This window comes from Fusarium oxysporum, chromosome 12 (assembly GCF_000149955.1).
Source record: "Fusarium oxysporum f. sp. lycopersici 4287 chromosome 12, whole genome shotgun sequence".
NCBI classification, from domain to species: Eukaryota; Fungi; Ascomycota; class Sordariomycetes; order Hypocreales; family Nectriaceae; genus Fusarium; species Fusarium oxysporum.
In genome coordinates, this window is record NC_030997.1 from 2088845 (window position 1) to 2115247 (window position 26403).

The 26403-nt window shown below is 47.9% G+C and overlaps 19 protein-coding genes across 21 annotated transcripts; 6 read left to right on the forward strand and 13 right to left on the reverse strand.

Moving 5' to 3' along the window:
• Window positions 1-280: 280 nt before the first annotated feature.
• Window positions 281-1245, reverse strand: FOXG_21649 (uncharacterized protein; the record flags this gene model as incomplete). Its single annotated transcript, XM_018401995.1, has 2 exons — window positions 281-820; window positions 871-1245. The coding sequence occupies 2 exons, from the start codon at window positions 1243-1245 to the stop codon at window positions 281-283; spliced, it is 915 nt and encodes a 304-aa protein (XP_018254416.1).
• An 8-nt stretch (window positions 1246-1253) lies between these two features.
• Window positions 1254-4634, reverse strand: FOXG_14762 (uncharacterized protein). Its single transcript, XM_018394822.1, has one exon. It carries the CDS (start codon window positions 4315-4317, stop codon window positions 1642-1644), a length of 2676 nt encoding a protein of 891 aa, XP_018254417.1. The 5' UTR covers window positions 4318-4634; the 3' UTR covers window positions 1254-1641.
• Window positions 4635-4840: 206 nt separating this feature from the next.
• Window positions 4841-6277, reverse strand: FOXG_14763 (uncharacterized protein). Of its 2 annotated transcripts, XM_018394823.1 has the most exons (3): window positions 5922-6277; window positions 5305-5839; window positions 4841-5252 (listed from the first exon to the last, which is right to left on the reverse strand). In XM_018394823.1, the coding sequence occupies exons 1-3, from the start codon at window positions 6022-6024 to the stop codon at window positions 5054-5056; spliced, it is 837 nt and encodes a 278-aa protein (XP_018254418.1). In that variant the 5' UTR covers window positions 6025-6277; the 3' UTR covers window positions 4841-5053. The 2 variants fall into 2 exon arrangements, with proteins under 2 accessions (XP_018254418.1, XP_018254419.1); XM_018394824.1 differs by having other exon boundaries at window positions 5305-6277.
• Window positions 6278-6832: 555 nt separating this feature from the next.
• On the forward strand, window positions 6833-8043 carry FOXG_21650 (uncharacterized protein). The gene is made up of 2 exons (XM_018401996.1): window positions 6833-6983; window positions 7033-8043. The coding sequence occupies exons 1-2, from the start codon at window positions 6961-6963 to the stop codon at window positions 7979-7981; spliced, it is 972 nt and encodes a 323-aa protein (XP_018254420.1). The 5' UTR covers window positions 6833-6960; the 3' UTR covers window positions 7982-8043.
• A 1337-nt stretch (window positions 8044-9380) lies between these two features.
• On the reverse strand, window positions 9381-9999 carry FOXG_21651 (uncharacterized protein; the record flags this gene model as incomplete). Its single annotated transcript, XM_018401997.1, has 2 exons — window positions 9381-9857; window positions 9906-9999. The coding sequence occupies 2 exons, from the start codon at window positions 9997-9999 to the stop codon at window positions 9499-9501; spliced, it is 453 nt and encodes a 150-aa protein (XP_018254421.1). The 3' UTR covers window positions 9381-9498.
• A 90-nt stretch (window positions 10000-10089) lies between these two features.
• FOXG_14764 (uncharacterized protein) lies at window positions 10090-10715 on the reverse strand (the record flags this gene model as incomplete). The annotated part of the gene is made up of 2 exons (XM_018394825.1): window positions 10090-10571; window positions 10622-10715. The coding sequence occupies 2 exons, from the start codon at window positions 10713-10715 to the stop codon at window positions 10090-10092; spliced, it is 576 nt and encodes a 191-aa protein (XP_018254422.1).
• A 553-nt stretch (window positions 10716-11268) lies between these two features.
• FOXG_21652 (uncharacterized protein) lies at window positions 11269-11460 on the forward strand (the record flags this gene model as incomplete). The annotated part of the gene is made up of 1 exon (XM_018401998.1): window positions 11269-11460. The coding sequence occupies one exon, from the start codon at window positions 11269-11271 to the stop codon at window positions 11458-11460; it is 192 nt and encodes a 63-aa protein (XP_018254423.1).
• Window positions 11461-11566: 106 nt separating this feature from the next.
• FOXG_14765 (uncharacterized protein) lies at window positions 11567-12028 on the forward strand (the record flags this gene model as incomplete). The annotated part of the gene is made up of 1 exon (XM_018394826.1): window positions 11567-12028. One exon carries the CDS (start codon window positions 11567-11569, stop codon window positions 12026-12028), a length of 462 nt encoding a protein of 153 aa, XP_018254424.1.
• An 81-nt stretch (window positions 12029-12109) lies between these two features.
• On the reverse strand, window positions 12110-12550 carry FOXG_21653 (uncharacterized protein; the record flags this gene model as incomplete). The annotated part of the gene is made up of 1 exon (XM_018401999.1): window positions 12110-12550. One exon carries the CDS (start codon window positions 12548-12550, stop codon window positions 12110-12112), a length of 441 nt encoding a protein of 146 aa, XP_018254425.1.
• Window positions 12551-12788: 238 nt separating this feature from the next.
• FOXG_14766 (uncharacterized protein) lies at window positions 12789-13184 on the reverse strand (the record flags this gene model as incomplete). The annotated part of the gene is made up of 2 exons (XM_018394827.1): window positions 12789-12943; window positions 12992-13184. 2 exons carry the CDS (start codon window positions 13182-13184, stop codon window positions 12789-12791), a joined length of 348 nt encoding a protein of 115 aa, XP_018254426.1.
• Window positions 13185-14191: 1007 nt separating this feature from the next.
• On the reverse strand, window positions 14192-15251 carry FOXG_21654 (uncharacterized protein). The gene has a single exon (XM_018402000.1). The coding sequence runs from the start codon at window positions 14914-14916 to the stop codon at window positions 14383-14385; it is 534 nt and encodes a 177-aa protein (XP_018254427.1). The 5' UTR covers window positions 14917-15251; the 3' UTR covers window positions 14192-14382.
• Window positions 15252-16416: 1165 nt separating this feature from the next.
• FOXG_21655 (uncharacterized protein) lies at window positions 16417-17582 on the reverse strand. 2 transcript variants are annotated; one of them, XM_018402001.1, is made up of 3 exons: window positions 17293-17582; window positions 17086-17239; window positions 16417-16958 (listed from the first exon to the last, which is right to left on the reverse strand). In XM_018402001.1, the coding sequence occupies exons 1-3, from the start codon at window positions 17473-17475 to the stop codon at window positions 16657-16659; spliced, it is 639 nt and encodes a 212-aa protein (XP_018254428.1). In that variant the 5' UTR covers window positions 17476-17582; the 3' UTR covers window positions 16417-16656. The 2 variants fall into 2 exon arrangements, with proteins under 2 accessions (XP_018254428.1, XP_018254429.1); XM_018402002.1 differs by having other exon boundaries at window positions 16417-17239.
• A 217-nt stretch (window positions 17583-17799) lies between these two features.
• FOXG_14767 (uncharacterized protein) lies at window positions 17800-19633 on the reverse strand. The gene is made up of 2 exons (XM_018394828.1): window positions 19123-19633; window positions 17800-19069 (listed from the first exon to the last, which is right to left on the reverse strand). Exons 1-2 carry the CDS (start codon window positions 19592-19594, stop codon window positions 18432-18434), a joined length of 1110 nt encoding a protein of 369 aa, XP_018254430.1. The 5' UTR covers window positions 19595-19633; the 3' UTR covers window positions 17800-18431.
• FOXG_21656 (uncharacterized protein) lies at window positions 17937-19836 on the forward strand. The gene is made up of 2 exons (XM_018402003.1): window positions 17937-18135; window positions 18181-19836. Exons 1-2 carry the CDS (start codon window positions 18118-18120, stop codon window positions 18469-18471), a joined length of 309 nt encoding a protein of 102 aa, XP_018254431.1. The 5' UTR covers window positions 17937-18117; the 3' UTR covers window positions 18472-19836.
• Window positions 19837-19898: 62 nt separating this feature from the next.
• On the forward strand, window positions 19899-20508 carry FOXG_21657 (uncharacterized protein; the record flags this gene model as incomplete). Its single annotated transcript, XM_018402004.1, has 2 exons — window positions 19899-20107; window positions 20154-20508. 2 exons carry the CDS (start codon window positions 19899-19901, stop codon window positions 20506-20508), a joined length of 564 nt encoding a protein of 187 aa, XP_018254432.1.
• A 249-nt stretch (window positions 20509-20757) lies between these two features.
• On the forward strand, window positions 20758-21612 carry FOXG_21658 (uncharacterized protein). Its single transcript, XM_018402005.1, has 3 exons — window positions 20758-21108; window positions 21155-21304; window positions 21351-21612. The coding sequence occupies exons 1-3, from the start codon at window positions 21000-21002 to the stop codon at window positions 21467-21469; spliced, it is 378 nt and encodes a 125-aa protein (XP_018254433.1). The 5' UTR covers window positions 20758-20999; the 3' UTR covers window positions 21470-21612.
• A 76-nt stretch (window positions 21613-21688) lies between these two features.
• On the reverse strand, window positions 21689-22540 carry FOXG_21659 (uncharacterized protein; the record flags this gene model as incomplete). Its single annotated transcript, XM_018402006.1, has 1 exon — window positions 21689-22540. The coding sequence occupies one exon, from the start codon at window positions 22538-22540 to the stop codon at window positions 21689-21691; it is 852 nt and encodes a 283-aa protein (XP_018254434.1).
• A 114-nt stretch (window positions 22541-22654) lies between these two features.
• On the reverse strand, window positions 22655-22987 carry FOXG_14768 (uncharacterized protein; the record flags this gene model as incomplete). Its single annotated transcript, XM_018394829.1, has 1 exon — window positions 22655-22987. The coding sequence occupies one exon, from the start codon at window positions 22985-22987 to the stop codon at window positions 22655-22657; it is 333 nt and encodes a 110-aa protein (XP_018254435.1).
• Window positions 22988-24199: 1212 nt separating this feature from the next.
• On the reverse strand, window positions 24200-26223 carry FOXG_14769 (uncharacterized protein). Its single transcript, XM_018394830.1, has 3 exons — window positions 25814-26223; window positions 25273-25767; window positions 24200-25226 (listed from the first exon to the last, which is right to left on the reverse strand). The coding sequence occupies exons 1-3, from the start codon at window positions 26192-26194 to the stop codon at window positions 24330-24332; spliced, it is 1773 nt and encodes a 590-aa protein (XP_018254436.1). The 5' UTR covers window positions 26195-26223; the 3' UTR covers window positions 24200-24329.
• Window positions 26224-26403: the final 180 nt, after the last annotated feature.

Sequence of the window (26403 nt, forward strand, 5' to 3'; positions counted from 1 at the left end):
CTGCGATACGTTTCTGTGCCCCACGTTGTGAGGAAAAGGCTTGTTATACACGCCATCGCCATAATATCGACTACCATTTGCGATGGGTTTGATGTCGACATAAGGCTTTCGCCGAACTTGGCGAGGAAATAATGTGCATGTGGTCTCAGTAGATTTCTTAGTTCGTCGTTCTGTGGCGAATGTATATGGGTCCATATAGCAAAGAGCCTTTCTCCATTTTCATATAAGTTAAGAGAATTGCATGAGTCGAATACTATTTTCGTAAATGTTGTGAAGCCTGTCAATTCTGACGTAGGAACCAAGTCCAGCCGCACAAAAAAAGGCATCCCCTTAAAAATACATTAGGAACATCTTCATGGGTGCCAATTATAGCTGAACGTACCGCTATCGCCAACATGTGGACATGTTCGAGCTGATGAGCCAATTTTTGAATAAACTCCATATTGACATAATGCCCCGAGAGTGCTCGACACCGAGGTAGTGTTTCAAGCACGGCTGCTATGTTGACATTCCCAATCGGCTCCACCGCATGGTCCTGGCTCATGAGCTCAGGTACAATACGTTCGACGGATCCCAGGGTCTTTTGTATTTCCACGTGGGACACACCACCTGACTTGACGATAAGCCAATGCACCGTGGCTAGGAAGTCCAAGCGTGGCTTATCAGACCACATCTCTCTTGTTAATTTGGTATGGAGCTGCTCGAGGACTTGTTCGGTGGTCATGGCCATCACCTGCCTGCTCAAGATGCCGTCAGGCTTAATGCCGGCGAGAGAAAGAAACAAGATCATTGAGATAAATGTCTCTGCGTCGGAGGGTGCCTAGTTGACTGTCAGTGTTGCAAAGTGGCTGGCTGGACGGTGATACAAACAGGTAGATCGTTGATGAGAACAGCATACTCAATCCACGGTCTATAGTAGATATAGCGTCGCCTATAATATGTTGCCAAGTCTGGACCGTATTCCCTGATTCCCTTTATAGCTTGGGTCAGGAAGACCTTGAAAGCATCACGACGAGCATGCTCAAGTCCGTGCTGCACTACTATTTCATGGCTGATAGGCAGCTGGGTAACCGGGGTGTTCTCTATACTCTGAATGGAACGCTGATTGTTATCGGGTGTATATGACGGAGCTGCAACCTCAAAGTATCCAGAATGCATGCTAAGACCAACGAAGTGTCCGGGAATATGATAAAGATCTTCTTGTGAGACATGGATGCATCGCCATGTGATGCTGCGTTGAGTCATGTTTGTGTCGCGGAGTGAGAAGTAAAGAGTGTAAGGATGTTGGGATACAGAGGAGGGAGTGCCTGTTTTATAGTTGGTGACTCGAGTTCGAGAAGGCAGCCCAACTCCTTCTCGACCAGAACGGTGGCCATGAGCCGTCGAGCATATCCATCTCACAAAAGTCAGAAGGTAGAAAATAGTTCCTTGTTCATCTGACTTCGTGTTGAAATGTCACAGAGGGTTGAAAAAGATAGTAAATTATATTCAAATTCAGATCTACAATTTACCGCGGTTCATATCCGTGAAACAATATCATAATAGCAAACTATCGTCGATCCATAAATGCGTAAATACGGTTTGGTATAGGGTTGCCATGATCTCGGACTGCTGACTAACCAAAGGGGACATCCCCCTTGGTTAGTCAGCAGCAATGGACCCCACCACGCCCCAGAGCGATTGGCTATCAAGATTTTCCTGCTCCCATTCGAAAAAAACAGGTACGTCGTAAGCAACCATATTTTCCAGAACCTTTCCGGCTTCACACAAACGCCTCGAGTCATCACAGTCAATAAGTTGATGAAGCGTTTTCAGTTGTCCTTTATCAAGTTGCTTCCAATCTTGCACAGAAATACTAAATGGAGGGCCAGAATTAAGAGGAATGAATGGCAACAGTCCATGGAAATGACCACAGACTTCATTCCACATTCTGCCCTCACGCAAGCTATTTGTCAACTCGTTGCCTTCAATCTCGAGCCGGTGAGCAAGATCGGCCTTTTCCTTTTTCCCTAGTCGTGACAGCGACCGTTCGGATTTCCAATCATCCACTAGACGCGCCATGAGCGCTCGAGAGTGGCGAAGCTGGAACTTGCCAAGTGCGGTCTTGGCAGAGGCGTTTTTCAAATAAAGAGCACATTGCTTCAATGGATCGCCTTGTTTCGATATGATTATGTGCTCGTTGCGATTCCTCCATGCACTGACAAGTCCTTTGAACTGTTCAACGGCAGGGATGCTCAAAATTGCTGCCGCCATCTTCATGACATACTGCTCATCCAGACTTGGCTTAGACGGAAGGTTGAAAAAGGGGGCTTCTGATCGAATGATTCTGAGCGTTTTGTTGAACGTTTCCGAACAGTCTGCATAACCTCGTGTATTCCTCGCCCCGGCTTCAAGTGGCTCTGGAGGAGCTTTTCTCTTATGCCTCTTGGTGCTCACTGTTGCCTCGTTCATTCCGGGGGCTAGCACGTCAGGGTCCACCCATTTGACGTGGAAACCCGGCCGCCCATAGAGTCCTTTGAGCCCACACTCATTACAGACCTCAAGCGGATTGTTGACGTCCCTGAAATTTGGCGTTATACCAGGGGAAAGGTAATTAATCGATATAGCCAAGGAATCTTCAAGGTTGAGTACTTGATGATATTGATCAGGTTTAGTTTCGATGAGGTCTCCTGGCCGCTGGATTATAAGTTCAAATCGGATGCCGACAGCTTCGAGTTGTTTGGGTTTAAAGAAGATGTTCAGGTGGCGGACGAATTGTGGACAGGGCTTGCATTTGTACTTGGCGTGAACCCATTTCTCGAATTTCTCAGTATCCTCTGTAAGAATACGCAGAAAGAGCTTTACTCCCAAGAATCCGACGTTGACAGATCCAAATTTATCATCCTCTTTATGCATTGCTGTTATTGATCCCTTCTTTCCGAGATGCGTGTAGGGCTCGTTGACGTGGGTGAGTTCTTTGATATCAAGTTGCTCGCCAGAATACAAAGGACACGAGGACCAGATGATGGATCTCATAATCCCGCAGAAGTAGGATACCTCTTTCTCAGGGGCTTCGAGGAATTGTTCTAGCTCCCGAGATGCTTGTCTTGTGGTCATGGAGCTTCCCCCCTCTTCAAAGTCCGGCCACTCAAACTCTCGCCCATTTATTGGGTCGTCTCGAGAAACAATGATGCCGTTTTCATCCTTCTTTTCAAACCTGTTGAACTGCACATCAGGATCGCCTTCTGGCCTGAGTTGGTCTTTAATGTTGAAATGCGATGCCTTCTCCGTTATCCAAGGCAATCTGGCCTTGTTCGCGTAGTTAGGCGTTTCTGATAGTTCATCGAGGGTCTTCGGCATGTTCTTGCCAAGTTGATTTTGGACGAGAGTTGGTGTATCTTTGGGTTCAATAAAATAGCGTTCGTAATAGGATTCGTCCGCTAGACCGTGCGGAATCGAGGTGTTGTTCTCTGAAATTGGGGGTTTGTCTATGTGCTCGCCCATGCTTGTAGAATCTGGTGTTGTAAAGCGTGTTTGAATGCTATCGGTTCTAGATGCAGTACTGCTTGTTGGAGACAAGGTTCCGCTCGTGTCGCTGTGTTGCGACGACCACTCACTGTTCCTCCCGACTCCTGAGTCACTCGACGGCCTGGCTAGACCCGGAGTCGCTGGGCGGCTGTCATCGGCACGCGCGACTGCAGCAGGGATGGCTGTTTGCTGCGTGACTTCAGGCTCGGCGTCAGCCATCGGCGTATCTTCTTGTTGGACGGGGCATTCGGCAGTGGCTGACTGCGTCGAGTTCTCGTTTGCTGATGCATCGTCGAGGTTCGGCAGGGCAGAGTGATCCCTGCTGAGCTGAGTTTGCACTTCGGCGGGCTCATCATCTACCTGATCCTCCTTGCCATGATCATGCAACAACTGGCCCACGGTCGCATTATTGATGTTCGTCTGCTCCTCTTCCGTCTCCGTTGAAATAATGGGTTGGATTGGACGATGGCGAGAGACAGCGTGGGCATGACTGTCTCGGTTGCTAGCCTCGACAATAGCTGGCTCATCATCAACCCTAGGCATGCTCTCCATAGATGCATCTCCAGTATAATGAGCTTCCCGACAAGCAGTGTCTTGGGGTTGCCCGTTGGCCATTGCTGCAGAAACTGATACGTGAATTGTCGTATCCACTCGAGTGTCATCCATGCTATCATCTGAAGCCTCGCTGGCTTCGACGTCTGTGGTTCCATTTTCTGATGTGTTAGGCTGTGCATGTTGCGCCCAACGTAGATGCGCGCGCAGGAGATGGCCATGGCATTTCTTGCTGGCGAATACTGAAGCTACCAGCATCTTCTGATTGAGTGCTCATCTCCATATCAGTCGTGACCCGATCTATTGTCTGTAGATTGGGCCTGGCAGCAATGCTCGAGTGCAGCGTCTGTATTCTTTCTGTCCAGTCTTTCAATTTTGGTAAGACGGTCTGCAACACGTCTTCAAGCTGCCTCCCGGACCGCGTATTGACTGGGATCGATATTTTTTCGAGTTCGGTTTGCAATGAATTGAAGTCTGATTTGAGCTGCTCCAGTCCCGCGAGCGCGACGTCATCATTTGTGGTGGGCATGGTAGGGGCGAAAGCGTCAGTGTAAAGATGTGATGTTGTGGATGGCAGGACCCAGTGGATATGACGGGGGGCGCCGTACTACTTATGTACCCATTGCTTAGCGCTATGAGATCCGAGCGCCTGGGGGAGGCTTCTGACCCTTTGGACGCACCATGCAGGCACGGCCCGGGTTTGGCTCCATACATATTACGTCACTGGCTGTGCCACAACTTTGTGGCTGATGTGGAGCTGGAGGTATAACGCACATACCTGGTGGTCGCATCATCAGGAGTACCTTGATCATATTCTTATCTGATATGGCAGAAAAATATATTTGATATCGAGAATCTTGTTGAATCAGACTAGTCTATCACATCCTATACGCCCAACAGTCCCATAAATGGTACACAAAATGCCCTAATCTGAATCCGAAGGTAGTTGCAACGAACATCCCGCTAACAATTAAACCCCTTGCACAAACAGTTTTTACATAAGCGCATGCTGTCTCATGTAATTCTCAATCTGATCCATCCACGCGTCGTCACACGGTAGACCAGATCTTAGTCTGTCCTCAGCTATCGTAGAAAGATAAGCACACGCCTTCAAGAGGTTTGTGGGGATGCTGTCCAGGGCTACAGACGCCATCACCTTGAACGTCTCTTTGTCTACCCTAAGGTGATCTTTACTGTCCAGTTTGTCAGCCATAAACCAACCAAGACAAATGGAGAAACGCATACACAAATTTCTCAGCCACGTCGGTGTAGATCGCTAATAAGAACACTGACGGCCCTACAAGCTCTTGCCAGCGTCTTCCGGCTCGCCTGTGCTCCGACATCTTACTCCTCGTCTGCAGAGCTTCGGGACCCACGCTCTGCGCCGTTAGATAGATATCAAATGCAATGCTAGCGGTAACACGGCCGCTCTCGGACGGGATTAAGCCAGCCTGCCTATCTGTTTTGACTCTACCCTCCAGTGTATCAAGGAACCTCGAAAATTGCACGTAGCCGGATCCAGGTGGTAGTGATGTTCTTTCTTTGCCAGCTATCGCGCCATTCAGAGCGTCGACCGCTGAAGTTATGTCGAGGTCGGCCACGGGAGTATCTGGCGGAATCCTGGTCTGGCGAACAAGGGAGTCCCAGGCCGTTAGGGTTTGCCTCCAGGTTTGACTGAAACAATCCACCGGATCGTCCTTGATGAACCTAGGAGAAATCGAGATAACTTGCTCCAACGACTTCTTTTTTCTGGGCTTCTTCTTTGCGCGAGTGCGACTACCTGAAATGATGTTCAACAAACATATTAGCATAGACAGCGATCCTAATAAAGCCGGTACAGCAAGCACTAAAAGCTGACCTACCAAAGTTGCCACCGATTTTGTGCTGAGCCCCGTGCAGCCTGACTGCAGCCATTTCCTTCAGAAGGGCTTCAGTAGCCACACCGAATTGTGTGGTTTGATTCATCTATCCAAAGTGCGGACTTCAACGATGGCCTGCCAGAAGACTGCCTTCACGAACTCCAGCCTCCTTAAATATATCGACATCATTGCCATATGTTATTAAACGCAATCATTAGTTTAGATGTTACTTAAAAAACGCAGCGACCCGTTGAACAAATCTTAATTTTGATCATGCTAATAAGTTTTCCTTAGTCATGGCGCAGTGTTAAATATTAAATTTGACCTCATGGAGTAAGGCGACAGGTACGGGCACAAAAATGATTGGAAAGGTCTAGTGGGGTGCCCGGCGAGATGTTTTGTGGGCGCTTATTGGGCTTTTGGATACAGTCCTACGTGTAGTCAAAGACAGAAGTGACCCGTGCACGTGGTCATCGATCACCACACCGAGGGTATCACGCAGAGGGCAGATGTCGCATCGAGGGTAGACGTCGCCTAGAGAGGGCAGGCGCCGCCTAGAGAGGGCAGGCGCCGCCTAGAGAGGGCAGGCGCCGCCTAGAGAGGGCAGACGTCGCCTAGAGAGGATAGATGTCGCCTAGAGAGGGTAGACGTCGCCTAGATACTACTAGGGGGCAGGCGTCGCCTAGAGAGGGAGGCGCCGCCTAGAGAGGGCAGGCGCCGCCTAGAGAGGGCAGACGTCGCCTAGAGAGGATAGACGTCGCCTAGAGAGGATAGACGCCGAGTAGAGCGCAAATACCGCAAAGGGCAGATGCCGTACAGAGAGGTGGGGGTGTCCCAATTTCTAGAGGGGTGTAGGCGGCAGTAGTGTGTTAGTGCGCTAGTGTGCTAGATTTCACACCAGCTAAATTTAACACACACCGTATAAGATGATTGATGCCGTGATCTCTGATAACGGGCATCAGCACTCCAGACAAATTGGGCTACAAAGTAAGCCGAATAATATGGCTTGACTAAGGCCGCTTTCCAAAGCCAACCACCAGAAATGGAATTCCAACCGTTTGAGCAGTAAGCAGTTTCGGTACTCAGAAAAGCATTTCCTAACGCATATGAACAGACTTCTAAAGACGAGGCCACAAAAATTTGTAGTGGGACCCAATCGAGTAGAGTACTATGTTCAGCCAACCTTGTTCTTCTGCTCGTCAACTCCACTCGAGAACCTGATCCACGAGGCGGAAGCCACCAAAGGCTCGGTCACTTGGACAGACGTTGACAACCACATCTTTGCGCGCTTTGTTCAGTTCTTATATACCGGGGCTTATGCAGACTTTAACACTACTGACACCACAGCGAACACATTCAAGACGCCATTAGACAGGAGGAGCCCAGAAGAACTCTCAAAGCTATTCTACAAACAAACTCCTGGGCTCCAGTGGGGTAGAAAGGAGGGGGACGACACGTCCAAACTACCTTATTCTCTCACCACCTATTCAGCAGCGGTAAAGCTATGCAACCCCGTATGCTCTCTAGATCTGAGTCGACAGCATTCATCTAAACGCAAGTTTGATACGATGGCTTCCGACTCTGAGAGCCTACATCACTATCCAAAAAGAAAAGAAGATTTTATTCAGCAGTTCATGAATTGCTATGGTGTTTCTGCAAACGTCGGGAGCGTCTTCAACGTTCAGCACGACACACAGCCGACCGGCTCAGCCAACGAAGCTATTCTCCGCGATTCCGTGTTCATTGGCCATGCGAGAATGTTCATTTTTGCGCACAGATACGAGATCACCTCACTCGTTAAACATGCATGCACAAACTTGGCTCAGGAGCTGTCACACTGGGAAGTATCGGTGTCGGCCTTCGTGCCCGTATTTGCGGGGCTTGTCCATTATATATACAATCATGCTGGGAGCGAAACATCTGAACTACAACGGCTTATCGCTCGCTTCGCGGCTTGTGCGGTAGAGGATGTCTCTAGTCTCCAAGGGTGGTCATCGTTGTTGAATGAGGTGCCTGCGTTCGCAGCAGATTTGATCGACGAAGTGACGGTGCGACTGAGATAAGGTGCTGAAAATTATCAGCATGGTGGTTTTCAATAGGCAGTGTACCCATTGCTTAGCGCCATGAGATCCGAGCGCCTGGGGAGGCTTGGGTCCACTTGAATGCACTGTGGGCCTCCCGAAGGAGATACGTCACCAGCTGCGCCACGCCTCTGTGGCTAGTGGTCGTGACAATGTGGTGGCTTAAGTAAAAGGCTTTCACTTAAATTATATGGCCAATCTTGTTTAGCCAGAGAATATCTTTGATAGTACAGTATTCACACAGTCCTGTCGTCGTCCTGCTGTGTGCTTGGATACCTCCTCTGACCACTTCTCTATCTGTTTGTATTTCTCTCTTCCCAGATGCGCACTTGGAGATACATTCTTTGTTGACTTCCTTTGCGCCTTCAACCCCCCTCCTGTAAACACGCGTTTCTGGCTCATATTCTGTCGCAATGATGGAGCATTCATTATCCAATCTTCTGTCATTTTATTGATACCTTCAGTGAGTGACAAACTGTGCGAGAGTTAGGTATTTGAAGGTGAAGAGAAGATTCCTGATGGTAACCTACAAATATCTGGAATTTAGTAGGGACTTACTCGAAGAAGATCAAGTTTACGTAGAAAAGATTCAATGGTAACGAGGAGGTCTCTTATAATGTCTATCTCTCAACCATTCACCGCCAGAACCTCATCCTCAGCAGGCTCTGCAGCCGCATCACCATCCGCCAGGGATCGCAGGACAGCAGGACAAGGGCCTGTTTGTCCCTGCAGGAGGCCCAAACACAGGGAATGTGACCTGTCTTCATTGTTGCCGCTGGATATTAATAGCATTATGGCGAACGACTACGCCTAACCGCGGCTCCGAACCATTCGAACCTCCATAGTCACGTCGTGAAATTCTTCAACGATCCCATCCCCTTACACGACGCTGACATGCCGAACATGGCTTGGGAAGCGTCTTCTCCTTCTCTGCTATGTTTCAGTCGTTGGTTGCTTCGTAGAAATTGGACCCCATACGTTTCTTATTATTCCATTGAAAGATGTTTAGTTTACTACTCTTCCATCTTGCGGGATACTTAAGGGAAGAAAATCCTTCCTTCCATGTCGGCATCTGGGAGCGTTGTCTGGTGATTAGGTCTAGCAGGTCGTATTCTACTGTTTCGACCAGGTTGTAAGACTCGATGATAGTAATCTCGATCCTGACGAAGATCTTGTATGGTTTGTAAATGAGGCTATAGCGAGTACGATGGACCCCTATCACTACGAGCTGATTTTCAGGCTTCCATGTAGATCCAAGCCGGGAAAGGATGCGGTTGAGGGAAATCTTTGCCTTTTGAGGCTGAATTGTCAGCCAGATTCGTGACAGAATGTCGGTAGACCACATTGTAACGGAGGAAAAAGGCAACAGAAGTAGAAAGTGGTTCGCCTTGACAAGGAAGGGGAGGTAACTATATACATAAAGCTGCAGGCATGTATGCATGTTTGGGAAGCCATGCCCGTAAACCCCCCCCTGCAGATGCATACATTTCCCTGGTACCTCAGAAAGGGCGTATGAAATTGAGATAATCCACAGGAGAAGGCCCTACCCATGCATCATACCAGTTACCGCCATTGTACCCCAAATGTGCACCATCCGTCTTGCGCACCAGTGCCACAACACATCTGGCTTCATTTCTGGCATCCTTCCCCGATTTTACTTTGACAACTTCTTCCTCAAGTGATATAAATTCGTTCGCAGACATCAGGTAGCAATCACTGCGTCGACCTAACTCCCCCCGGGATATCGGTATGCACCAGAGCTTGTTATCTTTTGGAATCCAGAGGAACGTCTTCTTTTCGTGCAAAATCGACGCATCTGTCATGTAACAATCGTCTTCCAGAGTAATATTTCGTTTCACTGTTCCGTTTTAGCACTTGCTGGCATGTTAAGCAAGTATGATCTTACCTAGCTCCTGGAAGACTTCATTTGAGACCACAGTGTATTCTTGAAGGTGTGACCAGCTTTCGGGAGAGGGTAAAGCAGGCAAAAAGGCTGCCATTGTCGGCGGTTATTTGAGGGACGAAGTAATTATGGAAGAATTAGAAATGTCTGTCCGTTCTTGAAGTAACTGACTGGCCTTTAAATACATCTACATCCTGGTAGGGGCTAAATAATCCCTGGGCACAGGCAGGACGACAGGACGCTCCTTGGGCATAATCCTGGTAATATGCCCATATTGGTCGATGATCTTGGTTGGAAAGCCTCCTAGGTCTGCCCGTCCATCGTAATCATTCCAATCAAGGTCTACCCACATCTCATGATCTTTCCCCTTATCATACCCCACGATTTCAGGAGTGCCCTTATCACCATTGGTCTTGATCAAAGCTGTAACGCACCTAGCTTCATTTGTGCAGCTAGTCGGGCTTTGGTATATAAAAAGATGAGGCTGAAGTGACAGAAACATACCCGCAAAAGCTAAGGTACAACCAGTCATCACCTCTATATCTTCCTCGGTTCCCGGAATACACCAAATTTTTTCATTCCGTGGAATCCACATGTACTCGTCCTTGACGTGGTATGCCTCTATGGGCGCAAAGTGGCAGGCTTCCCTCAGGACAACCCCCTGTCTCTCTACACAGCAGGTAAGTATCAAGTGAGCTGCTAAAAGAACAAAACCTTACCTAACTCTTCGAAGACAGTATTGGTGACCACATTATATGGTTGTCCATTTGGCCAGTCCTTAGGAGCAGGAAGAGCGGGAGCTAAGGCTGCCATCTCGAGTAATTGTTTGAGGAAATGAAATAATAAGAGGTAGTTATCTCCATTCTCTGAGATATAAATACTTACCTTGGTCTAACACATATTGCGTCATCTCACTACTGATCAAAAGAACATCTGAAGGCCCCCACAGTGACAAGAGCTAACATACTGAAGCAAGGGTGTGAATCGATGATGCGTGGGCCTGGAGGGGTGTGTAATCGCACGCCTCGGTTTAGTGCTCTTCTCTCAACTGCAAGCCTCGTTAACTCAGACGATAACATGGTTGCTTGTTCAGAAAAGATCTATGTTGGCTAAAGCGTTGGCTGGCGGATCAATGGAGGTGACTATTCCCCACCCCTTCTTGACCTTCCTCCATCTTCTCCCCCTGACCAAGTACCAAGTAGAGGTACTGCTCTGTCACAAGTACTGACCATCCCCCCGACCCTTCTTGATCTTCCTCCATCTCTCCTCTCTTACCAAACAGAGATACTGTCAGAAGTACTGGTCATCCCCCGCCTCCATCTTTGCTCGTCCCATTGTCTTACCAAAATCTACGAGCTTGCACAAAATGGCCTCGGCCGACAAATTGAAAGGCATCGCAGACAATGTCACGCGACTTTCAGAGCAGCAACAATGTGGCATGCTAAAGCTCCAAGATATCAGCAACCAGGTTGACCAGCTCGCAGCAGCTCTTTCCCCGCGAACAAGACCCATCAACTCTTCTGCCAATAACTTGGACGACGAAGGGTCCCGGCTTTGAAGGCATCTTCTTTTCGTTGGCCAATCTCGAACGATTACTTGTTCCCGGCACACCTATATCAACATTCATTTTACAACGCAGAAAGGTATCACCTTTTGACTTCATCATGAAGACGATCCAGCAGCATCGCACAGCGCTCCGCATGCCATTACAGAATCTGGATGAGGAAATCTTGAGCCTGGAGGCGTGTGTTAACGAGAACTTCAATGAGTTTTCGAAATCAATCCGACCGATTCAATCCGTCAAGGGTGTACCATCAGTGGGAGATTCTTTACCTGTTATCCTAGCAGGCTTGGAACAAATGAACTTTGACTTGGGACCTATCGACTACTGGGCTTTCGAGAAAATAGATTTTGCTATCATCCTCGGATACTATACTGGAGCGGCGGGATACTATGCCCATCCAGATTTCGCCCGTACTGAAGCGCAGTTGCGTCAACTCGGCACAGGAATGATTCGCGGGACTTGTTTGATTAGAGAGCTGGAAGAGCAGATAGGACAAGGAGAGTCTCTGGAAACCCTGCAGTCAACACTCATCTCAACTGAAAGTGACAAGAGTCGAAAATAACAGGCAGTTGTTTTAAAGCTACACTCACTGGTCGGCTTTCATTCATCATTCTTTTCCCATAATAATAAAGGACAATAATATCTACAAATCAAGCAATCCTTCAACTGAGCGTATAGTGATACCTGACGGCCCATTCTCCAGTTCCTCCTTTTCCCGAAGACCACAATACCTGCACACACCGCCCTTCTCTGGAGCAGACTTCTCGCACTGAGAGCACCTCGCTCGCTTCCTGATAGGCTTGCAAAGGCCATTTGCTTCCCACCGCTTGATTTTTTCGTCTCTCGTAATTTTGAACTTGCGTAATAATTCCTCCAAGTTCTCGACTTCATCCGAGGATTCCTCCGTTTTGGCGTCGGTTCGAGTTGTATTGACTGGATGCTTGGTGGGTGCTCCTTCGACTCCCCTGGAAAGAAAGTCTTGGCCCTCATCTTCAAGCCTGGGGATCTTTGGTACCTCGGATTTCAGATCCGTATTTGAACGTCTCTTCCGTGTAAAGTTTCTGTTTGGGTCTAGGTAGTTCATTTTAAAAGTTGCAAAGACAATTCTAGTATTTACGTAGAAAGTGTTCTGCTGTATGCTAGCCTTTATATAGAATACACCTAGTTGAAGTTTCGTGGATGACTGAAGGGTGTACATCGACGGGCCATGTAAATATGACTCGTTAATTTCCAGAACGGCACCCCCCCCAAACCCTCCCAAAAGCCATGGTCCCTTGCCACCCGAGACTACCCTTGTCTACTGTCTCCTCACACTCGCAACATCACTTGGAACGCAGGCCAAATATTGCCGTCAAGTGAATTACCTCGCCGCAGTCCGTATAGCAGAGGAACTCTTCCTTGCTTCCAGTGGGCTTCTTGGATTGGCAATAAGCCACCCACTGCTCCTGCGTTGGGGGGTGAGAGTGCTTTACAACTTCTGTTGGACATTAGATCACTACTCGATTCGAACTAAAGTCAGTCTCACTTTTGCATTTTTTAACAAGTTTTCTGGCTTGGCGATAAGCCTCCCACTGCTCCTGCGTTGGGGGGTGAGAATGCTCGCCTTGGAACTTTTCAAGAAGTTCTCTTTTGTCGTTTGCCAGCCGTTCCTCAATGTCTTTCTTATGGAACATGTATGTATTGCGGTGTTTCTGCATAGGGCGAAGACTGGTGGACATTTTGAGTGACTAAGGGTGTTGCTGAGGTTGTGTTATCGGGCAGCAATAGTCAGAATTCTTATGTATGTGGAAGGAGTGATATATATACTCATATCTGCTATCTGAACCATTCCCCAATCTGATGTCTAACTATGTAACTCCAGCAATAACTCCCTTGCGGACTTGTCGTCAGGAATTCGTTTGGGTCTAGCCCTTTTAAGGCGACGGGGTCTGACGCCACACCACTGGTAATTTGGGTCCTGGATGATTTGATGGCATGAAGGAAGCACGACCCTAGTGTCTTGACTTGGTGCATGGAGTAGCGAGAGAAGTGAGAGCCCGCTGATAAATTCGCTAATCTGTCTATAGCTCCGATTCACACGAGGTTCCTCAGAGGGAATATCAAGACGTTCCCAGTCACCCCCTTGAAATTCCGTCCACACGTCATGTGGGAGAATCAAGTGCAATGACCGATTGTTTATGTTTTCTTGTGTGGGAATTCCCGGGCAACTTTTCTCGTGAGCGGCCATTTCCACAGCTAGAAGAGCATTACTTTGTTTCTTTGGGAACGATTCCAGGCAGTCTTTGCACCAGTTCCTAGGTGAATGGGAATATCTTAGATGCATACTTGGAAATATCAGTGAGTTTGCCATTGCGAGGTGTTATCAGCACTACCTACTTGTGTCGCCTAATATCGGGGAAAGGAGGATTACTGCAAAAACTTGGGTATTTAGCCCCAATGACGCACGGGAACTCTCGCAATGGCTCCGTTGCGTTGCTTGGGTGCTGAACAAGAGTCTTCTTATGTTCCCTTGGCAGTTCATGTTCAAGCCTGGGGACTTTTGGTATGTCGGAGTTCAAGGCCCTACTGGAACGTCTCTTTTTTGAAGGGGCTGGTTGCAGAGTACTCATTTTTGGGGCTCGTATGATAAGTGTCGAAGTTCAAAATAAACATGAGAAGCACGGCTGCTACTTGTGATATTTATATTCATTGCTGCTCCCAATATCGACTCAAAGACTCCTGAGACTGCCATTGTTGTTAGAGAAATGCACAATTCAGGGGCCACCGGTAACAGGTGCCGTCACCCCCTTTAATAAACTCCCCACGGATGTTGTCTTTAGGTCTAGGTAGTTCATTCTAACAGTCGCAAAGATAATTCTATTTTTAGGTAGGAATTGTAATATTTGTCTGCTCTCAGCTAGTCTTCATATAATGTTGTCAAACCCAAAAACTCCTCGAAATCTGCTGGACGAGTGGTGGGAAAGGATCGACAAGACCCAACGTGCAGTTTTTGGGGAGCCACTGGGGCTTGACAGGGTCAGGACCCATGAAGACTACCTTCTTTTCACTATACGCCCACCCAAGCATGTCGGATAGGCTCGCATCATGGAGCATAACAACGGCATCGACCCCCATGTCATTTAGAGATGGGTTGCACACAATGCGAAAGTGGCCAAATGCACGGTCATAGCTGCCAGTGGGGTGCTCGTAACCTCTATCCTCTAAAAAAGGTTTAATTGAGTCTTCCGTCCCAACCAGAGCGAAGCAAGGACAGTAGCCAGGTGGCGCGCTTGTAGTGCTATGTGATGATCTTAGGGGAAATTCATCTGATTCGTGGCTTTGCGAACGTCTCGGGTGTTTGTTGAGGCAGAGACTGATAATTATGATAATAAGAACAATGAAAATAAGGGGAATGACAATGCAAAGTGCGATAACAACATTTCGTGAGACCGTGAGGCTGACAGTCGTCATCTTGAGTATTTGGCGAACTAGCTTGGTCTAGGTCTTGGGGGTGGTTTTGGACAGCCAGTTGTATCGTATGCACCGCGGGCCGGATGAGGTTTGGTTGATGAGTGAAGCATGAGACAAGGTTGATTGGAATTGTTACGTGCTGGCGAACGGTGTCGGTGAGGCCTGCAAGTAGTTGCCTCGTCGGGTCACACATTCCTTTAAGTAGATAGTCCTGTGTTACGAATAGCAATGTTGATGAGAAAGACGTTCCTCAATGATTTTTGGCGCGGATGACCTGACGCACTAAAGAAACAACACTCCTTGCAGAGGATCTCATGATTTTAGCGCAGAGGAACTGACGCACTAATAGAAACAAATTCCTTTAGAGTCAGGTAGGCATACTAAGGGTATTGTCGGGGGGTAGTCTAATTAAACAGCTGGTATCCGAGGTATCTATAGTATCGGAGAAATTAGGTATAGATTACAGGATCCCGGATTAAACAGCTTGTAGATCCTGACTTTAGTTCTCATTGCCATCCCTAGTTGGAGCTGGTATCTGTGGTAGTCTAATCGGCAGCTAATCAGTACTGAAGCCAATTCCACTTAAATGACGTCGCTGATGTCTTCCCAGAGGGATACTTACAGAAGTCTTATGATTTTAGCGCAGATGAACTGGTGTACTAAAGAGCCAGACTCCACTTTCAAGTGGCATCTGGATATTTTAGCGCGGAGGATCTGATGCGCTAAAGGAATAGATGCCACTTCAAACGACCTTTTATCCAGGTACTAGCGAAAGGCTGGCCCAGAAGGGTAACTCTGTCTGATCGCAAGGGGTGTGGGAGTATTGAAATTGGAAGCCTTATGAGCTGGAGTGACACCCCGCCCCGACTAGTCGATCCGGGTAAGGTGGAATGCGACCCGTACTGCAAGCCGTCGAGGGCAGGGATGAAAATTGTCGATTTTGCAAGAAGTGACAAGATACTTACTACGCTACTGTGGGGGGACGGAAATTGCCTACTCAGCCGCTTTTCGGGTTGAGGCTGACACAACCGACAGTAAGTATCTAGTCACTTCTTGCAAAATTGGTAATTTGGATCCCAGTTCGATTCATCTCCCTTCGACAATTGGCAGAAGATGGGCTCTAAGAAACTCTCACCTGCACTTCGAGGCCAAAGAGCCTGGGAAAAGTTGCAACACTCTCGTGGTACCAGAGCTATTTTCCCAATTGAAGTGGCCTTCAAACATCGTTATGAGGAGAAACAACTCCTTTCATTTGACATCAAGACTTTTGTCCACATCATTACTCGTTTGAACAGTTCTGACCTTCGGTGTCTCATTTTGGCATCATCAAGTATCGGAACAGCTCCAAAAGCAGCGGACGTCCAGGCTGATTTCAAAACCAACTGGTATAAGATCTATGAGGAAGCCACTGGTACGCTGCCAGGCTGGGCAGCAATCTTTCTTTCTGGTAACTAGTCACAAACCGCTTTTGTGCTCATCTTGTTGACCATGCAGAGGTATCGAGCCAGCTTCTCAGAGAACAAATCGCACGATTGTCAGTAGAACAGGGCCACAGCGGTCTTAGCGGTTACTTGGATTCAGCTATCGGAATCGAAGATCTGGCTATTCTTTTCTCTAATTCACCAGAACCCGAACCTAGCAGGTCAAATGCAGAGCCAAGCGTTCAGAAGCAGAGCAGGAAATTGCTTCCTCCTTGCAAAGGTAGAAACATTCCCATACATGTAACAACCCAGCTGACTGTTAGGCTGAAGACCCTTCGAACCCAGCAGGAGAGGAAGCAGTATCCAGATTGACTGCCTCACAAAATTTGGACCTTGGGGAAATTCCCCTTATCACAAACGACCAGAACATAGTCCACCGCTCGCTCCCCAATACGTTGGATGAATATCGTCCGACAGAACTGAACGTTTCTGACGCTGCCACTTTTACAGCAATGCCTGAAGCAGATAACGTAACAGCCTTCCTTGGCTTCGATTTACCATGCGACCCGACCTCCATGCAAAACGATATGCAATTCACATATCTGGACCTGGATCGTGACACTTGTTTCGTCAGCACCACGCCGTTGGAAGTGCCACCCCAGGATAATTCCGTGAACGAGGGCTGGGGTCTACCGATGAACGAGAAAGAAGTCACAGGTGACGTCTCTTTCGGTTTTTATGACCGTACCTCTAGCAATATGAATGGCCATTCCGACTGACAATTCTTGTCCCTTGACACTTGGCATGCTGCCCCCCCATACTTGAATGGGTATCAATTCAGCCGACGAGGATGTGGTTACGCTAGTATTGCAAGGTCCTCGCAATCGAACCGCTCCTATCTTCTTTTTAATCATTAGATTGGAAGAACAACAACAATGGAGTGCCACGCACGAACTGTGTTGGGTGGTATCTGGAGGGCACGAACGAGAGGCGCTGCCTTCACCAAAAAATTCGAGTCTATGCAAACTTCATTACCGCCTCTCCACTCAAACTTGGCGTCTGCTAAGAAGGTTTTGAACATCGGAAGCTGTTCCAAAGCTTCGTTAGGGATCTCATATTGACGAAGATGTTCTTCCATCTCAGAAGAGCTGCGGCTTGATCAGCGAAACGTTTCTGTTTTGGCTGCTATAGCAGGTTCGTTCATTGATGTGGAGGTGGGCCACGTGACGTGGAAGTGAGGGGTCTATTCCCGCTGCACTCCAGTCTACAAACTCGGAACTCTTCAACTTAAACTCCAATTGTGTTCAAGAATTAAGAGCTAGCTCACGGCTATGGCAAGAATTCGTAAATTGATCCAAATACAACGTAGCATGTTTGTATACATTGTTCATATTTCTTGAAATCAATGGCAGGGCAATTTCAGGCTATGTGAATTTTTACTTTTATTTGATAAATAGAATAAGGCATTAGTTATCTCATGAATCTCTACTGGTTAAGTTAACAGCTTGTTAGCATACTACCTAAAAAACTGACGTATCCTAGAATCTTATCCGCTATCTTATCCGCTATCTTATCGATTGCACTAGATCCAACAGGGAGATGACGTTTTGTGTATTGAGACGCACGGAAGATAGTTCTGCCGCTGCTGGAGCCACATTGTAGAATAATATTCGTGGTAGCCTGATGAGAGCCCGACAGAGCCCCTCCAACAAATCACTTCGCGTACCACAGCCCGATATACGTCTCAACGCTTGCCAACATCTTCCGCACGCGGCGCGATATGGAAAAATTCACCATAGTCAGTTTTGGTCCATCGTGTTCACCAGACTCTAACTTGCGATAGGAGAGTGATGACATACCACGAGGAAAGACATACTCCCACCTCGGGCTTGTAAACGTCTCAAGCAGGATTGAGGTGGAGATCATCACCGGCCGAGTTCAAGTTTTTAGGGACGGAGAGAGGTTATGGGGGTACTGGCCGAACGCAGATCTCACAAAAAAGGGCATTGCGGAGAAAGGCTGTCGTATTGAAATGCTACCCGATTCATCTATCCGGGTGGCAGATGCCACCGATGGAAGCTCATCGACGAGAACTCAAGGGAATACAAATGAAGAGTCGAGGGGGTCCACATGAAGATGGGGTCGAAATTCCTTTATGATCATCAGCGCCGCGTTTCTCGGCACCTTGAGTTCCAGTGTATAATCACCCTTGTGGGCGATCTTCATTGCTAGACACACGGTACGGGACAAACCGAGTAAGCGTTCAAGCTGGAATCCATCGCTATTCTCCATCTCTCCCCATGCTCTCAGGAAAATCTCTTTCATGTTTCGTGTGTTTAGCCCTGGGGCTCCTGTCATAATACTGTGCAGGTCAAGAACATACTCTCGGCCGAGGTTTGTTATGCGACGATGCAGAGCGGCGATGGTTCCAGGATCATCCTGGAAGTTGTCTTTGATGTATTGCGAGAGTTGAGACTTAGCCCATGCTGCCACCTCCGTCTCCGTGATTGGAACAGGTTCTAGGACTGTCGTATGCCAGGAACTTGCAGATCCCGAAAGGGTTGTTGCGGGAGGCTCAATGTTCTGGGACGGGGTTTGCTGAGACAGTAGACGCGTTTCCACTTGACCATCCGAACTGTTGTCTTTTATTTCTGGGAGAGCCCCTTTAGACACACAAAGCACGCTATCAACAAGATCAGCGGTGCTGCCTTTGAAAAGATCGCAAGTTATTTCTAGGATTCGAAGTCAGCACTGCGTTATATACAACTGTTACATATTCCCATACCAACCAGGACGCAGTTGCCCCATTGAATATTCGATGCATGGATGCTGGACCAAAATACAAACCAATTCTCGAGGTTGGTAGCATTAGCTTCAACGACGGGCATGACACGATTAAGCCAGTCTTGTTGCTGTTCTATAATTTGCCACTCCTGGAACTTGAAAGAGCGTGCAAGCCTGACGATGCTCTTGATAGACAGGCCAGTAAAGAAAGGAGTCCTTGTCTCATAACGAGACTGCGCTATGTATTGGTGGAAAGGTTTGGCGTGGTAGGTGCAATCATTCAGTAAATTGCCTTTCTCAGCACGCTCTACGGCTTTCAGCGCCGCTGCGTATCGTTTTTTTTCCGCCTTTTCTCTACATTTCATGCGCTCTTCACGCCGCGCCTTTGCTTGATCTTTCTTTGCTTCCCGCTTGCGTTGTTTGGTAATGTCGTCTTGACTGGTGGTTTTTGATCGGGCGCGCTGTCTGGTCATGCTCGTTGGCAATAATGGCGTGAATATTTTAGTGCGGAGGTACTGACTTACTTGTTGGGCGGGCGATGCGGCTTCCTTTATAGAGCGTAGAGGCGCACGCCCTAGCAAGGATGGCTAGCGCTAATGTAGACTACTATGTCACCCTGATGCTACGTGCCTAATATGTGCGCTCAACCGCCACAGCTGTTCAGACACCCTGGACTTAGCTCAGTCCATGTGCCGTCATGTTCCAGCCCTGTTAGCAGCCATGGGGGTTTGGTATTGCAGGGGCAATTGGCTAGCCAATAAACCTCAAATAATAAATATGCCCGGCTTCGCTGTGCTGTTCGACTCTGGCAGACCCAACCAACTTCGGACGGCCACGATGATCGGCGACAACCAAACATGTGCTGAATTCAAATCAGTATCACCAGAAATAGAAGACTGGCCTCATCTTGCGTTGTCGGTCGACCATGAGGAAGAAACAACGTTTCAACTACCGACGTGTCAAGAACAGGTTGATGAGATTTGCACGTAAGTACCGACCTTCGTGCTCCTATCACTTATACTAACCCAAAAGAAAATTACCAAAACATGTTGCCCTACAGTATACAACAATTGATATCGAAACCGTGCCCAAATCTTCACCTAAGACAATCAAGGCCATTACATATCAGGAAAAATGGGAAAAAGATGTTGAGCTCTGGTTCAAAAAGAGCAACTATAGGCCCGTTGCGCACAAAACCCTGAACAGCGAACCCTTCTGTAGCTGCTATCAAGGTCTAGAAAGGTTTGCCGCGTACGGCCGGCTCGACCACAGCATAGACGCTTGGGAAATGAGACTGGAATTAAAACATAGTGATGCAACGCGCATGCATGATTTATTCTCCCCTGATGCTTGCACCGGTCGAGACCCCGCATCATGTCACTTTTAGCTATCACAGCCACGAGGTAACTCGTACTGTCGCGTGGTGGCGTTATGGAAGACGGGCACTTCCGTCGCAAATGCATTTGGAGTGTAGAAGGAAAACAATGTGGAAGAACATTTCATGGGGATCTAAATATCAGACGCCACCAAAAGTCCCAACACAACTATACTCCAACAATGCCTGATTGGTGTGGACACGAAGTGCGAGTCATATATAACCTGCATTTACTAGGCTACAGCGCGGACGATATCAGTAAAGAAATTCCTGGGAGACCCCAAAAAGTATTGGAATTTGCCATAAAAGAACCCATATATGGCTGCCAAGACTGCCAAAAAGTCTTTAGAAAACGCGGTAGGCTACAAGACCACAGCAGAACGAAACATGATGTAACACAGACGCACTACTACTGTTACAAATGCGACAAGGCCCACGAATTTGAAAGCTGGGACGCCTGTCTTGGCAAACAACGCAGGCTGGACTTGGGAGACCGAGAAGAGATGAATACCTTTTATGAGATGCAGCTTATGTTTCTTGCTCAGCTCGATGCTCCAGACAGTCAAGAGTGTTGGCGGATGTACTTCAATGGTCCCCACATGAAGCGATCTGGTAAGTTTTATGTCTGTTCCTCTGTGCAATGACTGATCGGAGCTAGAGTTTTGGTCCGCCCTGTGCACGCTTCTAAGCAATAGAATACAACGCGTGAGGGTTACAGTGGGAGGCGACAAACATGAACGAAAGATGCTTGCCCAGTTGTTGAGGGTAGCGCAATGTGAGCAGGAGGTCGTTTCGCAAGGAAAAGGAGGTAAGAGGAGGACATCGCAAGGACTTCCTATAACTAACTGTTGCAGACAGAGTCATCGATGTATCATCTGGAAATCTAGACTGGTACAAAGCCCTCAGATCAAAGGCTCGTGACGGAGACAAACAACCACGTCTCAGTGCCGCCGAGATGGGCTTTGTTGTGTAGGTGCTGTTATGTCTTATACACATACCTACCTGGGTAAGGGGGGGCCGAGTTAGATGTGCCTACTAAGATAATTGTTTTGCTATTCCGAGGAAGGTATACCGACTTCAGAGGATAGATTCTAGATCTACCAGTTTATTATAAACCCTTTTATTTATTATTACTCTGTTAATTCTAAAATCTATCTCTTAAGACTCTATATTTTATAGCCTGATTATCTTATTATTCTAAAGCAGCAAGTCTCAAAAAGGGTAAATTTCCTATCAACAGGCTCCAGACACGGTGACCCAGATCCCGTCTCAAGGAAGACAAATATCCTGTCAACAGGCTCCACATACCATGACCCAGACCTCCTCTCACCCGCGTAGGTATCGTCGCACAAGAAGCTCGTTCATTCTTGACATAGGGCTCTGCGATGAATTCCCTTATTCCCTTCCGGCTCATGTTTGATGACAGTAGAAATGGCATCACCATCATAAGGCTGCGGTCAGTCCAGTCACTGGCAGGCACCACTCTGTCAATTCTGGCCCTGACATCGAACGTATGACCATAGCTGACTGCCGCTGCAATACAGCCGTCTTTGTCTGTAAGCTTCTTGAGTCCTTTTGTCAAACGCTCAGGGAAATATCCATCATCGTATACTCCCACGACAGCCCCTTCCACTCCTTCCCTAATAGCAGTATCAAATTCTTCCTCTTCCATCAAGGGATGGAAATACTTGGTTCTGGGCAGTTTGTCGTATGCCTCTAGGCCTTGGATATCGAACGTCTTGGGGCTGTCACGCGGTTCGTTAAATATCTCTGGTCGGAAGTTCACGACGCTGCTTAAAAGCGACCCGTCCCCTGGCACGAAGGCGTTGTGATGTTTATAACTTCGACGCGGAAGCATAATCTTGTTGTCCATAAGAATTACCACTCTGTTGAGGCGACGGGTCGCTACTGTTAGTATGGCGGAGAGTATATTGCCTGGTCCATCTGCACCATATGCCGTGAGCGGTTTGATTGCCCCCGTCAGGACTATAGTTTTGTTGAAGAGCGGTATTGTATGTTCTGCAAAACGGGCTGAAGTGTGCATTGTACTTGTTCCACCTACCCAAACCACACCTGATACATCTGGACGCCTGAGATATTCGATAATGCCATGGCGTATAGTAATCCGTTCTTTCGCATGAATATTGATACTGTCTGTTCATAAGATCTGGTGTGTAACCACATGGGCGGTTTCCTGGAAGCCAAGTCGGATTAAATCTATAACGGAGTCGATATGAGAGGCGCCGGATACGTAATGTGAAGTGTCTGTCGGGGAACCACCCTTGCCCAAGGCAGTTCCCCCAGTTGCCAGTACAGCGACGGTGGGCTTGGGGCGCTCGGATGGTTCGTTGTTGAGCACCGTTGATTCGGGAGCCGTGGGGTTTAGTTTGATACATCGCGGCGTGGGAGGGGCAGTCTGAAGGACGGTGAAGAACGGGGCGATGAAGATTGCCGCGACGAGGATGAGCTTCCAGCCTGAGATGCAACTCATGATGCTAGTACTTGAAGTGCTTGTTCGTCGTCGGTGAGGGACAATCCCGCGGGTCGTGTGAGTCTGTCAAATCTAAAGTGTTAAGCTTGAAAGGTTGGCTGATATTGAGACTCGGTTCCAATTGTATTATCGTCGGACATCTGGTAAATCTTCCGTCGTGAAAAGATTGAACCAAACTGATCTGTCGCGTAGATTCAGCAAGGCATCCTTCCTCGGCAGCCCTTCCACAGGTATAAATCATTCTATCAACATGAGCCTGGATCAATCTCTGTATCTCCAGGCTGGGTCAAGATTATTCTACCTGCTTTGGTTGATGACGCTTGCCAGGTCTCAATAGCCGGCCCCATGCTGGAGGAACAAGATTTCATATGGGATTACAAGATGGGATTTATTCTCTGCGAGAGTATGCGGCTCTCGACGCCACATACCATATTCTACTTCTCAGTATCTATCCCCATTACCTCTGATGCTTGACCTGACCTCTCACTCCCGACACGACCTGTTCGATACACAACTTCTTGCGCTGCCGCCGCATCAATCCTTTTACCATCAGGCTTCGAATAGAGGAAACGGCCCACCCTGCGTACCGAAAATCGAAAATCTGCAAATACTTGTTCCATGAGAGGCGGGAACAAGCCTTCATGATCTTTAAGCCTCATAAAGATTGTGACCAGCACGAGAGCCAGAATGAGAGATATAGCGACAACAAAAAGCATGGCTTTGCACTCCTTAGATATGGCGGCCATGTTATTGATATCAAAGATCCCTTCCCAGTATGCGACTATGTGTATCATGAACATCGAAGTGCAGATATAAGCGAGAAAGAGCAGCCAGAAGCCAACATAGACACAGATTTGTGACTTTCGAGAAAATGCGCCTATGAAGCTATAATATGGAATGGTCCCCCATGCAAGAAGAGCCAGGAAGAAAGCGTGGAATGTAGTGATGAGAAAAGCCGCCTGGGTGTGCTCTATTTCAGGGATATCTAGCACTGCGACTCGTTGACGGATGAACCATGCGAAATAAGCTGTCGTGCAAGGTACAACAAAGAATATAATGAGAAGAGAAATTATCTCCACGAGTAGCAAGGCTGAGAGGCCCGCGTACTTCGTGATGGATGCACAGAGAGGTTGGGAGAACATACTAGACGCAAGATTTACTTTTGCAAGGCTTGATAGCATTGCACAAGAGGTACTGATCTATATACTATGTATTGGGTTAGGTGTTAGATTTAAGAGCCGCGAATGTGAGTTTAAAGACTAAGAATTAAATTAAGTCCCCAGGGTTTCGGCAGGCGGTTTGACTAGGAAAATTATCATTAAACCTAAATATAAGAACATGACTAACGGCGGACCAGCTGGTTGTGTTTGTACCTCTCCCCAAGGCGTCTAGAGCCACTTGATCTCTTCAACTCCTTTGCTGTTGACTTCCGTCGTCTTCTAGCTTCTAACCTCAAAGCCATATTAGCCATTTCTCTTAGATCCTCTTCTTCATTAGACCTCCTTTCCATCTCATCTTCCAGTAAGATTAGGGTATCTGTATCCTGGCTCAGAGACACGATCTGATCATTAACTTTGACCGTAATACAATCATCAGATGCCTCATCGTCTAACTGCAGGGGAGCTAGCTTGATAGATAATCCGACTTGCTGATGTGTGGCATTCAAAGCACAAAGATGCGAATGGCGACTCAGTAACCGTTGAGACCAATAAATATCCATGTGGCAATCATTCATTCCCAGCATCAGCTGAGGTAGCCTAAGTTGGGCAACGAAATTCGCCAGGTGTACACTGCGACCAAGGAAGTCGGAGGCAACAAGCACTCGATGAAGGGACACAAGACAGTAGTCTAGCACCAATGGGGTATCTGCTTGGTAGCCTGTGTTGAGAATAGCATCAAACCGGTCGAGAGTGTCCAATATCTGTTTGCGTGGCTCGTGTTCCATGAATAGCCTAGTGATGCAAAACAAAGTCATTGCATCGAGGACTATCTGTGTTCGGGATTCTGAATTCGCGAGGTGGCGTGCTGCGACTTTGAAGAGTTGTCTCGACTGTGGTTTGATCTCTTTCTGACAGCTTCTGGCACTTGAGCCCTGTGTGTAGGTCCAGATGACGAACAGCTGCTGGATGTTGTATGGATGCCTTGCCTGGTCGGAAAGAGCGGATGCCTCTTCAACAAGCGCTTCGAAGCTCCTTTTCTGCTGAAGCGACAAGCGAGATACCCATGGATCAGGGAGATACTGGCCAATGTTAGGCAGAGCTAGGATATAAGGTGTTTGGGCTTACTCTTGTCGTCAACGACACCTCCAAACTCAATTTCGTAAAACGGTCTTGGATGAAATTCAAGTCCACCATAGACCCACAGAACAATTGAGCAGATGATACTTGTTGGACCAATTCATCAATGTGACAATGCTCGCGCACAGTCTTACACCCACCAATGAGATATCGAAACGTCAACGAGAGATCGATGCTCTCCACGTGCGTTCCCAATAGCTCCAATTGAGCCCGATTGCTACGCCCGCTAATGCGTACAAGGACATGCCTAACGTGGGAGACGATTGCATGATCCTGCGGGGGGCATCCATGAGCGCTGTTAAACTTGAGTTCAAGTGATTTGCGTATTCTTGAAACAATCTGACTTGAATCCATTTGCTGTAGTTCTTCAGAGATTGTCTCATGAGGTTTCATTGCATCAAATGCTAGAAACGAGGCTGCTTGTGCAAAAGCGTCGCGAAATTGCACCTCTCTCTCCGAGCTATGTGGGGAAAGACTTGCCGACTTCTCTATGTCAGAACCATAAACTTAGAGGAATAGATTGACTTACCGGAAGGTCCTGCAACAGAACAGCATACTCTACCCAAGATCGGAAGTTTGGGTAGCGATGCCGATAGTAATCACCTAGACTGGCTCCATGGCGGCGAATCCCCTCCCTTGCGGTTCTCACAAACCACAGTAGCATCTCCTGGTAGGCAACGATGTAGCCAAGCTTATCTTTCTTCTCTTGGGTCACCATGTGGTCAATAGACACCGTGATATCTTGTGATACAACTACATAAGGCCTCGTTACCACCGTGTGAAGCGGCACAGCCACCTCGAGCAGAAGGGGGTGGGGGCTGGGTCCGACGATATGAGCATAGGTAGGACAAAGCGCCTCGTCGCTTTTATAGATAAACAAGCACTTCCAGGCCGTAACTGGCAGAGTCATATTGGAGATTGCGGTCGCGTATGAAGATGTAGAAGAATGTTGGGTTGAGAAGGAGCTTGGGAGAAAGGGTGATATTTATAGATGATGGAGTGGGGTTTTGGACCCCAGCGCCGTTCCGCGACAGGTGTGATATCGGAGCGGCTGGCTCCACACCACCCCAGTCTACGGCGCTTACGCCGTAGATGGACCCATATATTCCGTGCGGAACC